Source organism: Amyelois transitella, chromosome 28 (assembly GCF_032362555.1).
Source record: "Amyelois transitella isolate CPQ chromosome 28, ilAmyTran1.1, whole genome shotgun sequence".
NCBI classification, from domain to species: domain Eukaryota; kingdom Metazoa; phylum Arthropoda; class Insecta; order Lepidoptera; family Pyralidae; genus Amyelois; species Amyelois transitella.
Window position 1 is genome coordinate 2,097,565 of NC_083531.1, and position 13,580 is coordinate 2,111,144.

A 13,580-nucleotide genomic window follows, 5' to 3' on the forward strand; every position below is an offset into this window, starting at 1 on the left:
ATACTTTACACACATAAATACTTCAATTTTAGATAGTAATTTAATTTAATCAAATGTTGACATAACGGAATTAACATTTACAGTTAAATAGAAATAACAATATCATCAATTTATCCTTTATTTAACGGGTAATCAGACGGAAATATGTTCTGTACCCCGTTGTAAAACCTTATAAAAAACAAATAAATGTTCTTTTCATTAGCCATTAATATTTAAGTATTTTTTTGTTTTTTCTTTTTAAACAAGCTATTCTTTAAAAAATATATGTTTATAATCCAATTCATATAGACGATAACATTGAAATAAAATAAAAATATAAATTTGACCACATATGTGACTGCACCCTTACATTGTTTTTGATCCCAAACTCGTCACGCGCGCTCAAAATGAAAACAGTTTTTTTTTCTAATAGTATTTGTGATAAACAGGTACTTTTATTAGCCTTCTATTGTATTATAACTATTATTATTTTATTTAACTTTTATGTAGGTACTTTCGAGATGATTTTACGAGAAATTTCCGAATCATTTTATCTCTGTCATTTTACCTGAACACTTAGTGAATTTTACATTTTTCTTGTGCAAAATGGTATTCCTATTTACATACATATTGTAAACGTTTCAAAGATTTCACTGAATTACTAGGCCTACATACAATCCTCTTAATCAATTATTCAATGTCTCGTCATTTTCAACTACCTACATACCTGTAATTATCACATCTTTACAACTTTACGACGCAGATGAATCCACAGTCACAAGACTCCGAGAACGCATTAAGATTTATGATAACGTTCTGGTGAAAAGTCAGTCAAATTTTAGACAAGCTTTCATGAAAAGAATGATACCTAAATGTGAATGAAGCAAGAGAAGAATGCAATGATACTGCGGAAAGAAAGTTTAGAAAAATGTGAATGAAATGCAAAAAACTAAACAGGGCCGCTGGCAAATGAAAAGGTATAAGCCCATCCCTCTGAAATACATACACCTGCCTGCCCCCAAATCTGCCACTAACATTGTCGGTAATTCAGTCCGGCACCAGCGGGGTAGACAGAGCCAACAGTCTCTTAGACCCGAAAGCGACCTTCGTCTATATTAATGATGAAATTCAATGATATATATTTTTAAGACAAACCCACCTGCTTGCCCCCAAATCTGCCAGTAACATAGTCGGTACTCCAGTCCGGCACCAGCGGGGTAGACAGAGCCAACAGACTCTAAGACTCGAAGGCGACATTCGGCTATGTTAATGATGAAATTTTCTGGGATATGACATAAGTAAAGGCGACTAAAGGATAGGCTTACAAACTTGGGATTCTTTTTTAGGCGATGGGCTATCAACCTGTCACTATTTTAATCTCAATTCTATCATTAAGCCAAATAGCTGAACGTGGCCATTCAGTCTTTTCTAGACTGTTGGCTCTGTCTTACCCGCAAGGGATATAGACGTGACCATATGTATGTATGTATTTTCAATCCAAACCCACCTGCCTCCCGCCGACCCTGCCAGTAATATAATCAGCGCTGCCATCCAGCACCAGATAGTCCTCAAACCTCTCGGCGTCCTGCTCCGTGATCTCCTCCAGGGTCACACACGTGCGAGCCTTCAGGATGCCGTTGACGGCGTCCAAACGCCGTCTGAGGTCAGTCAGGTCATCTGTTTTTGCATTAAGAAGCATGGTAGATATGCAAAAAACATAGAGGATTCACATAAGAATGGTATTCAAAACAAAAGGATTCACATCACTTGCCGTGTGGTTCCCGGCACTAATACAAAAAAAGAATAGGAGCACGCCATCTCTGAACCATGGATGTCGTAAAAGGCGACTAAGGGATAGGCTTACAAACTTGGGATTCTTCTTTAGGCGATGGGCTAGCAACCTGCCACTAATCGAATCTCAATTCTATCGTTAGGCCAAATAGCTGAACGTGGCCATTCAGCCTTTTCAAGACTGTTGGCTCTGTCTATCCCGCAAGGGATATAGACGTGACCATATGTTTTTCCCGTTATAATAAACATTCATACCATATAATCACGATTATTTTTCTTGCGGGGTAGACTGAGCCGACAGACTTCAAAAGACATAAATGCCACGTTCCGCTGTGTTTTTTTTCTCTCCGATATTAGCATGGAAGCTTGCACTACATGAATGTGCGCCTGATTCCTTAGTCACCTTTAACGACATCCATGGGATAAAATAATAAAATAGCCGTGTGGTTCCCGGCACCATTAGAAAAAAGAATAGGACCACTCCATCTATTTCCCACGGATGTCATAAAAGGCGACTAAGGAATAGCCTTATAAACTTGGGGTTATTCTTTTAGGCGATGGGCTAGCAACCTGTCACTATTCTAATCTTAATTCTATCACTAAGCCAAACAGCTGAGTGTCTACCCCGCTAGGGTATAAAGTTTGAGTGTTCCTATTCCAAACCGCACGGCAGTACTTACATTTCTTATCATTAGTGATAATATATCTAACAACACCATCAGGCCACTTCCTTTCCCCATAAAACTCCTTGTTCTTCTTCGAAAGCTGCACCGTTATGGGCACAGCACGCTCCTTTTTATTCCTTTTTGCTTCTTTTCCATCGACCCTGTAATCATGTTCAGAGCAAACCTACCAGAGCCTTAAGCAGACAAAATTAAATAAATAAATAAATAAATATATACGGGACAAATTACACAGATTGAGTTAGCCTCGAAGTAAGTTTGAAACTTGTGTTACGAGATGCTAACTCAACGATACTATATTTTGTAATAAATACTTGAATAGACAAACATCCAAGATCCAGACCAGTCGGAGAAAGTTCGTTTCTCATCATGCCCTGACCGGGATTCGAACCCGAGATCTCCGTAGTCACAGACAAGCGTATTACCGCTGCGTCACAGAGGCCGTCAAAATACCTATCATTTTTTTTTATTTCTAGTTCTACCTACTTTTTACACTAAATTCTCAAAAAAAATACGTGATCTACTATAATGTACTGTACGGCTCGCCACGGCTACACACATAGCCTTGAACACCCGCAGACAATGTTTGCATTTTCATGAAGAAGAAAGAAAGAAAAATATGTTTATTTTGTAACATAAAAACATAACAAGGACAATACAATACAAATTATCTTTATAGCTCATAAAAAATACATATGGAGTAGAAACATACATTACGAATATGTTGAGCAAAGGCGGACTTATCGCTAAGCAATCTCTTCCAGCCAACATAACAAGGACCATAAAAGAATAAAAACAATTAACCTATAACAATTTTGTACCAAAATTGCCTCTCAGCATTCAAATTATTATAGGATACTTCATATCGCTTAATAATTGTCACATCTTTTTGTTTCACAACATTGGTTGTCGTGAAATAAGTTACTTAAAACTAAGTTTACTGCCGCTTCCAAAGCGTCAGTGCAGAAGAAGCGGTAAAGAACTGCACTGCAGCATTTTCTTCAACAAAGTCAACTTCACAACAATCCAAACTTAGAATAGAAATGTGGACGAGAGAATACATTGTTCAGATTAATTTATTTATATGAGATTTTGAAAATAAATAAATAAAAAATTGTCGTAGTATATAAGTAGGATATCAGAACGCTGGTCTTCCGCGGGGACCATGATAAAAAAAATAATAAATAGGTTTTTCTCAAGATTAGTCTAACAAACAAACTTATACAAGTATAAATGTAAAAGAGATCATACCTTTTCCTGTTATCTTTACGTTTATTTCTATGCCCTTCTAGAACCTTCTTTTTAGGTCTCTCCGTCTTCTCCATGGTGATTACGGACTCGTCCCACTTCATTTCGGTTTCCTTCCGAACGCTACAAGGGTAAACGGGCAGCTTCCAAAAAAATATCTGACTAAAATCTAACAGTGAGTTACGAAAGATTCCTATTGATATGTAGACGTAGGTATTAATTTTGAATTGTCATAGTTCAAATTAAATATCTCATTATCTTACCTACCGACTAAATTTAAGAAAACATAACCTAGTCCTTCGTTTTATTTTTTATTATAAAAATATTACATACATAATCACCAATCAAGTTTATATCCCTTGCGGGGTTAACAGGGCCAACAGTCTTGATAGACTGATAGGCCACGTTCAGCTGTTCTGCTTAATGATAGAATTGAGATTCAAATAAAGACATGTTGCTAGCCCATCGCATAAAAGACGAATTCTAAGTTTATAAGCATATCCCTTAGTCGCCTTTTACGACATCCATGAGGAAGACTGGAGTGCTATCGGTGCCGGGAACCACACGGGTATTAGGACAATGATTACACTAATTGGGAATTTGAAAGAGTCCCTAATGTTCCTTTAGTAACTTGATACTGAAATATACTGTATTATTTATGAAAATAAAAACAGGAAACAATTTCTCACATTTCAACACGACCTGACTGGGGATCGAATCTTTACTTTTAAATTCAAAAAGCAATAGCAACAACCACGCCTTATAGGTCAATTTAGCGACTTTGCTGACTCAAATTGTGTCACTTCTGTTAAACATATCATTGATCTGAATAATATTAGTAATAAACCTATTAATAATTGTTTTATTCAGATTTGAAGCCCACAAGTAAGACTAGGAAAAAAATACAATTAAATAAAAAGCTCCTGCAATTTTATTCTGTCAAACGTTATCGCCAATTATAATATATGATTCTTCACAAAAACTTACTTATACCTTCGCCCGATAAACTCTTGCGCTTCTCTCTTCTTCCTCTCACTCTCACCTCCCAATTCTTCTTTATTACCTACATCTCTTTTTTTTCTTTCACCATCGTCAGGATTTTCAGGAGTATCATCAGTTCTTCTACCTTGGTGATACAATATAGGTCTATGATAACTACCTGCGTGTTTGGTTGATTGTGGAATTATAGGTCTGTGTTTGGTAGAATGGAAAAGAGGTCCGGTTTTGGTTGATCTATAGAAAACTGGACATCTATTAGCTCCACCACTGTAATAGCTGCATCTCTGTCTTTGATATGATTTAAAATCGTCCACCGCTTCGCAAAATGCTGTTATATTACTCAGAGCATGATCGACCATATCTTTCACATACTCTGCGATGGTTTCAACAACGCCAAATATATCAGGCCTCCTTTCGGCAGAACGTCTAACAAGTTTTATTTCATCTTTAGTAACGTTAGTTACGTTACAATACTTGATTCTCGTTTTATTCAACGCTTGAGCACCTAACTTGTAAACGAAAGATGTTACTTCGTCAACGCCATCTTTAATACCCAAATCTTCTAATAATCTCATGAATTCCTCCTCTGCATCATTCGTACTATTATCTGCAAGTTCAGGTGGAGCTGTTATATCGGGATTAACTCTTAAACTCTTAACTTCAGTAGGTTTCACCTCTTCTTTCTGTGTGACTGGCTCGTCTACATTTCTTTTTTCTCTTACAAAATCTCCTACTTCTCTCTTCCTTCTAGCTACACCGGGGAAACCTTGACATAGATCGATCTTCTCTAGACGATCTCTTTTCCTGCACTCAGGGCCATAGACAATGTCTATTTTCCGCAAGTCTAGATCAGAGAGTCCCTCTCTTTTTTGTTGTACTTTGTGATCCTAAAATTTGTGTATAAATTAATTTGTACAAAAAAGTATTGTTCATTTAGTTTGATAGGAACATAAATCTATAGTTATTATGAGAATAATATTTATTTATTTATTTATTCTGTATTGTAACATTTACAATTTGTAAAGTACAATAGGCGGACTTAATGCTGATAGCATTATCTAACAGTCTACAATTGGGTTAAGCAGAGAATCTTTGTGTGGATGATAATAAATAATGTATAATTTATGTGCCGTGTGGTTCTCGGCACCAACACAAAAAAGAATTGGACCACTCCACTCCCATGGATGTCGTAAAAGGCGATAAAGGGATAGGCTTATAAATTTAAGATTCCTTTTGAAGGCGACGGGTTAGCAACAAGTCACTATCAATTAATAAGCCTATCCCTTAATCGCCTTTTACGACATCAATGGGAAAGATATGGCGTGGTTCTATTTCTAAACCCGTAAACCACACAGAAGCGTTAGTAACTAGACATAATTATACTTTTATTATCGTCATCAAGCTAAACCTATCTTAAAAATAAATAGTTTTAATAAATACAAGTTTATACCAAAATAATGATAGTCCTGTGTCCATTCTTACTAAATTCTCTTTCACCGAAATGCATTACGCTGTTCAAATCATAAGGAAGCGCGCGCAACTCAAATGGTAGTTTGTCGTCCATTGAAAAAAGATCCATGGCGCCTGAAAATAAGGTTCAAGATAATCTATACTAATATTATAAAGCTGAAAAGTTTATTTGTTTGTTTGTGTGTATGAACACGCTAATCTCAGGAACAACTGGTTCAAATTGAAAAATTATTTTTGCATTGAATAGACCATTTATCGAGGAAGGCTTTATAATATCACGCTGCAACTATAAGGAACAAAGAAATAATGAGAAATGTGAAAAAACGGGGGAAATTATTCATCCTTGAGGGCTTCAATGATGCCCAATACTATAACTATTCCACGCGGACGAAGTCGCGGGCACAGCTAGTGATATTATTATACATAAATATTTTGCTAATTCCATGAGAACTATATCGTGATGACAAGTATTTTAGGGGTCTTTTAAATAATAATCTGTTTAGTCTGTAATTTAGAATAGTTTTTTTTCCTTCAATAAATAATATTATTTTAGATTAAAAATATCTATCATTTTCTTAGTTCACAATTCAGGAGATAACGCGTGAGAGACAAAAAACAAAATAAATATGGTTAAGCTTACTTTCGCATTTATGATATTAGTTGTTTATTTCCAACTTATAAATGTGCGTCTGGGCGCAATTTTTAAAGACCTTTTGTGCCTCTCAAAGTTACTTTTGCCTATTCTTGTTTAGTCAACCAATGTTGTGAAACCAAAAGATATGACAATTACATACATACATACGGTCACGTCTACATCCTTTGTGGGGTAGACAGAGCCGATAGTCTTGACAAGACTGAATGGCCACGTTCAGCTATTTGGCTTAATGATTGAATTGAGATTCATATAGTGACAGGTCGCTAACCCATCGCCTAAAAAAGAATCCCAAGTTTTTAAGCCTATCCCTTAGTCGACTTTTACGACATCCATGGGAAAGAGATGGAGTGGTCCTATTCTTTTTCGAGTGCTGACCATTGGTGGTGAAATGTCAGTTAAATGGATCAGAATTACAATAAGAAGGATCCTGGGCGTGGATACAAAGTGAAAACTAGATAACGATAAAAAAAACATCATTATCTTATGAATTTATTTAATTAATTTAAAAACAAATTTTTATAAACAAAATATGTGATGCAATCTGAAAGATAACAGTAAGAATACATTTATATCTTATAGATAAATTAGATTGGACCGGTATGCGCAAATGAATAAAAAAAATCGTCTGGTAAGTTATCATCTAGTAGGTACAATGATGTTGAAAAATATAATTAATCAAGAAAATACATTATTACCGCTTCTTCTGCACTGACGCCTTGGAAGCGGCAGTAAACTTAGTTTTAAATACCTGATTTATTTGACGTCAACAACTGTTGTGAAACCAAAAGGTTTAACAATTATCAAGCGATACGAAGTATCCTATAATAAGAATAAAAATTTTGAATTTGAACTTTGAATTGCAATTTATCATTAAAAATTACATGAAAACTTTATGCAAATGGCACAAAGAGACCACTGGCACCGCGCTGGGCTCGTGGGGCGCCTCCCCAGCAGCGCCGGCTATATCCAAGTGCGTATACTTCAAATTCTTATCATCCAACCCCCCAATTTTAATCAAAAACCCAGCAGCGAGCTGATGATTCCTCGCTTTCGCATCAGTATCGTACTGCACCAAATCATCACCCTTACACTTTCCTACATTCACAGCTAAATCTTCTTGGCGCACGATGGACACTTCTATACCTTCAGCAACTCTGGAGCCGCTAAATTGTAACTTGCCAGAATGATTTGTAGCTCTTGCACTGTGGTTGTCCATTGCAGCAACGTTATTTCCGTAACAGGCACGAGCGTGACCCGTCAACGTGGCGATCGTATAAATATGAGGATTGAGCTCCTTGCTAGCACTATCTGCCATTTTAAACAACGCATCTGCCATTGCCAGACGACCTTCAGCATCGGTGTTAGTTACTCTCACAGTTTTCCCACTCCTCGAAACCAATAATTCATCAGCAACGTAAGAATCAGACCCTACGGAGTTCCTGCAGAGGCATAAAACTCCAGTCACTTTCAAATGCGGCGGCTTTAAGATAGAACAAGCCTTCAGGAATCCTGCTACTACTGCCGCTCCACATTTGTCCCTTGCCATGCCAGCCATTCTGCCGGAAATCTTGATGTCAGCACCGCCTGTGTCATATGTCACACCTTTGCCGACTAATATCAAAGTTTCAGTTACCCTAGAAAGATCAGACGGCTTATATTCGATTTCAACAACTCTCGCCTTGTGTCTGTCTACGCGACTGGCGGCTCTATTAACAGCAGCCAAAAGAGGGTATTCCTTTGCAATCAATTTTTCATCGTCAATAACATTAATTGTAATATTACTTTCACCAGCAAAAGAGTTCTTGATGTACTCAACAATGTTAGCGGGAGCCATTCTTTCTGGATCAGAGCCACCGATGTCCCTAGCTATGATTCTAGCTCTTTCCATGGCTATAGCGTTCCTCACAATTCTCTCAAAACCTTCACTTAATTGTTCTTCGGCATGGAAACCAATTTTCGTGAAATTGTTCGGAGCAACTCTTTCTCTCATTTGCAACGGCGAGTACAGAGCTTCCAGCGCTCCCATTACACACACCAACTGTGCATCAGGAAAATGGACGACACTTTGAACTACAATCAAAGGACTTTTAGCTCCAGCATCGAGCGCCCTCACCACTCCTTTCTGGGCGGCTTTTTTGACAACAGAAACATCGTGATAAGGAGTCACTTTACCAATCGGAGATATTATAAGCCTCCCTCCGGATACATAATCGCAATTCCACACTGTCACACTATTATTAATATGTTTATCTATCTTCGCAGCTTTATCTACAAAACTTCCAATATGTCTCGGCAAATTAACACCTAACTCGTCCGGGTATAGAATGAACACTACAGCATCGTAATCGGTGTTTTGTAAATTTGTTTCTATGAATATATTATCGTACAATTTGTAAAACACCTCGTGAACAGACATGTTGCTCCCTTTTGATTTGAGTCCGCAATGAGCGCCGCCCGTTATCTTTCGTAAATGACAGATACGACGGGATTAATTAAGAGATATGGTTGTTTGCGCAATGCGCAACCAATAACAGTAGAACACTTTATCTTCCATTGTTCCGAAGTAATTGTAAATACGGTTTATTGTTTGTTTCTCATATTTAATGTCTGACATAAATTAAGGTACGTTAATAACGTGCAACTTATAATTAAGTCTGTTAAGGATTCGCTTAAAAATCTGGAGGTACAAATCTCATGAAAAATACTTAATACTTAGTTAAATTGTTTTAGAAAAAACTTGTGCTAAATACGTACATACAAACATATGATCACGCATCTTTCACGGCAGAGACTATTCTTTCCAAGATTTCCTCATACTTCTTTCGCTTCATCCACATTCATCATTCCCTTAGGGTATCTAATCCCCGATTTGATCAAGGTAATGAATTGATAAAAATGATAAGAAATTTAAACTTTAATCTATAAATGGTTTTAGTAAATTCAACAGGAGTAAAATCCCAACTAGGTATTATAAATTTTTGTTTGTTTGTTTGTTGTCATTGCACGCGTTACCTTAACTGAACCAATGTTCTTGAAATGGAGAAAGAATACTAATTTTAAAGTAAAAACTAAAATTCTCGCGGCATTTGCGTTAAACCTGTATTATTATGTAGATGGCGCTATATTCGCACGGGCGAAGCTGCGCATAAAAGCTAGTTTATAATAAACTAGCGGCCCGCCCCGGCTTCGCACGGGTGGACATATTTTTGTGTTTTATATTTTGAAATTAATTTATTTCAAAACAAATTTATGCCTATGTCACTTTTGAAGGTCTATTCTATATCTGTGCCAAATTTTATCAAAATCGGACCAGTAGCTTTTGAGTTTATTCCACACAAATATACAAAAATACAAATCTTTCCTCTTTATTATTAGTGTGGAAGTGTGGATGTGGATGAGACAAGTAGGAGATGTTGTCTAGTTAAGCCAAGAGACGTGATACTAATGCGACGTATTAAGATAATGCCGAAATACGTAAAATGACGAGCTGTCAACTAAACCAAAATCTGGTACAGGGCGCGAAGTAGGAACAGTAGCTCGTTCTTCAGGGTACCGCAATGTACCAGGGCGCTCCACGCCGACACTATAGGCCCTTAAGGCAAGGTTAGTCAAGATAAAACCCTTAAGGTTGAGCGTTGCATTGCTCGCATTGCTCAAAGGCAAAGTCCAAGGCCGAGGTTCGTCCCAACTGGAAGCCCCTTGCTTTTGCCGAAAAGGCTGTTGAAGGAACATCAGGCCCTCGCCTAAAACTGTCCCGCTGTAATAGTTAATGCCCCTCAGGCAAACTATGTTCTCATAGTCAAAAAAAACTCTTACTTGGATCAATATTCTCCTTCTGAACGCTGATATATAAGTTCCGTATGGCCCGGTTATGTTCAAACCCAAATCCTAAAGCCTTCATTATCAACATATCTATTTGAGGGGACTGAAGACAGTCGTAGCCGAGAGTCAGGTACTGGAAAATAGTATTTATTTAATCATACAGACCGATGTGCCGTGTGGTTCCCGGCACTAATAGAAAAACGAATAGGACCACTCCATCTCTCTCCCATGGATGTCGTAAAAGGCGACGAAGGGATAGGCTTATATACGTACTTTGGATTCTTTTTTTAGGCGATGGGCTAGCAACCTGTCACTATTTGAATCTCACTTCTATCATTAAGCCAAATAGCTGAGCGTGGCCTATCAGTCTTTTCAAGACTGTTGGCTCTGTCTACCCTGCAAGGGATATAGACGTGATTATATGTATGTATGTATACAGACACGATTGACACGTGAGGAGCGTCGGTAGTTGAACTGAATCGATAAGGATAAGGTACGGAGACACAGGTTCAAATCCCACTGACTTTCTTCCAATTAAAAGATGCAGGCAAACACTATGTATGTTTTTTGTTTGTTACTAGACCAGTATGGATGGTTCACTTGCCTATAATCACGTCTTTACCCCTTACGGAGTAGTCAGAGCCAACAGTCTCGTCAAGACTGAAACGCCACTTTTACCTGTATAACTTAAAGATGGAATTGAGATTCAAATAGTGACAGATTGCTAGCCCATCGCATTGAAAAGTGATCTCAAGTTTATAAACCTATCCCTTAGTCGCCTTTGACGACATCCATGCGATAGATATGGAGTGCTTCTATTCTAAAGTCTTGTCTTGAAAGCTGTTAGGCTTAATGATAGAATTGAGATCTAAATAGTAACAGGTTGCTAACCCATCGCCTAAAAGAAGTTTTATCTTGTAATATCTTATATATAAAATTCTCGTGTCACAATGTTTATCTCCGTACTCCTCCGAAACGGCTTGACCGATTCTCATGAAATTTTGTGGGCATATTGAGTAGGTCTGAGAATCGGTCAACATCTATTTTTCATAACCCTTAGTGATAAGGGTTGTCCACAATTAACATTTTTTTTAACTAGAAATTACTTCAAAATCATTTATATGGCAAAACAACGTTTGCCGGGACAGCTAGTTTAATATATTTTTATTTGTATTTTATATTTTAGTGTTAACTTACATGAGGTTCCTCCCTCGCGTGACCCGTGGTACTTATAACGCATTGCCTGACCCCATCCGGGTTTTCTATGACCAGGACATGTTGGCTACCAGATGGCGCCACAAGTGCAGGTAAGAATTTCAGGCAAGTCTTGTACGCAAACATAGTCAATGCAGTCAAGATCACATTGGTTTGCTCGTGATCTGTTGAGGGTTAAGATTTTTAGTGAATGAATGCATACATACATACCTACATATGGTCACTTCTATATCACTTGCGGGATATAGAAGTAGATAGAGTCAACACTCTTGAAAAGACTGAATGGCCACGTTCAGCTATTTGGCTTAATAATAGAATTGAGATTCAAATAGTGACAGGTTGCTAATCCATCGCCTAAAAAAGAATTCCAAGTTTGTAAGCCTATCCCTTAGTCGCCTTTTTCGACATCCATGGGAAAGAGGTTGAGTGGTCCTATTCTTTTTTCTATTGGTGCCGGGAACCACACGGCACCTAAATTTAAATAAAAACAGAGTGAAATCTTCTAAGGAAATTTAGAAGAGTCCTCTTTTAAAATTTACGTGGGTAGAATTCAGTCCGAACTGCTGGGGTCGAGATTTTTGAAATTATACATGTAGGTTCCATATGTTGTCTATGTGTCACTAAGAGAGTATTTAATTCAAATTTTGTAATTAAATAAATAACTGCATATACGGAACAAATTACACAGATTGAGTTAGCCTCGAAACAAGTTCTAAACTTAGGCCTAGGAAAAACTGACGGCATCTTGCTTGTTGTGACACCGGAGGTCCCGGGTTTGAATGCCGGCCAGGGCATGATGAGAACCGAACTTTCTATTATTGGCATGGGTCTTCGATATTTATCTACATAGGTACCTAAGTATTTCTTGTAAAATATAGTAATGTTGAGTTAGTATCTCGTAACACAAGTCTCGAACTTACTTCGAGACTAACTCAATCCGTGTAATTTGTCCCGTATATATTTATTTATTTATTCATATAATGATGAATCTCTGAGATATCTGCAGGTAGGTATTCAGGTAGGTTTAACTTGTATGTCACTCACCAAAATGATTAGAATTGATGTAGAATGGCACTGTGCCGTTCGGCCAATACACGTAGTGTTCAATCTTCATTACTAGAAGTAAAAGATAATTTTCTTACACTAGGGTCACTAGGTAACAACTAATCGCATTATGATGGAAATGGGATAGAATTCATTCATTCATAAAATCACCTTGCGGGGTAGACAGAGCCAGCAGTCTTGAAAGAGTGATAGGACACGTTTAGGTGTTGGGCTTAATGATAGAATTGTGATTCAAATAGTGACAGGTAGCTAGCCTATCGCCTAAAATAAGAATCTCAAGTTTATAAGCCTATCTCTTAGCCGTCTTTTATACGACATCCATGGGAAAGAGTAGGAGTGGTTCTATTCTTTTTTTTTATATTGATGCCAGGAACCACACGGCACCTTAATCTAAATTAAAATGCATTTTTTTACGTTCCAGCTCCGAAGTCAGGAAGATAGTAAGTATATAGTAAGTGTAATGCTACTTCAAAAATGTTGTCCCTTACCGTTGGTATCCATGAAATCATTCTCCAAAATATTTTCAACAGTTCCTATAAACACAAGACAAATAACGTACAACCACATTTCCTAACTTATTAAAAGTCTTTCATACATAATACATTTAGGTACCAAATTTTTTACGACCGAAAACTGTATTGAAGTAAGTGAAG

At 37.3% G+C, this 13,580-nt stretch overlaps 2 protein-coding genes across 2 annotated transcripts; both read right to left on the bottom strand.

Annotated features, from left to right (window-relative positions):
- Window positions 1–1,471: 1,471 nt before the first annotated feature.
- LOC132903547 (uncharacterized) lies at window positions 1,472–9,637 on the bottom strand. The gene is made up of 5 exons (XM_060952120.1): window positions 9,580–9,637; window positions 6,151–6,284; window positions 4,689–5,587; window positions 3,673–3,824; window positions 1,472–1,656 (listed from the first exon to the last, which is right to left on the bottom strand). Exons 1-5 carry the CDS (start codon window positions 9,599–9,601, stop codon window positions 1,472–1,474), a joined length of 1,392 nt encoding a protein of 463 aa, XP_060808103.1. The 5' UTR covers window positions 9,602–9,637.
- On the bottom strand, window positions 7,302–9,295 carry LOC106138264 (putative aminopeptidase W07G4.4). The gene has a single exon (XM_013339375.2). It carries the CDS (start codon window positions 9,239–9,241, stop codon window positions 7,703–7,705), a length of 1,539 nt encoding a protein of 512 aa, XP_013194829.2. The 5' UTR covers window positions 9,242–9,295; the 3' UTR covers window positions 7,302–7,702.
- Window positions 9,638–13,580: the final 3,943 nt, after the last annotated feature.

What these genes read in the sequence shown, in the direction of transcription:
- LOC106138264 (XM_013339375.2), bottom strand. Translation starts at nt 9,241, where the DNA reads ATGTCTGTTCACGAGGTGTTTTACAAATTGTACGATAATATATTCATA.
- LOC132903547 (XM_060952120.1), bottom strand. Translation starts at nt 9,601, where the DNA reads ATGCGTGATCATATGTTTGTAT. An exon ending in GCGTGATCATATGTTTGTAT is followed by an intron (nt 6,285 to 9,579) that starts GTACGTATTTAG and finishes CCTTATTTTCAG; the next exon opens with GCGCCATGGATCTTTTTTCA. An exon ending in ACAGGACTATCATTATTTTG is followed by an intron (nt 5,588 to 6,150) that starts GTATAAACTTGT and finishes CACAAATTTTAG; the next exon opens with GATCACAAAGTACAACAAAA.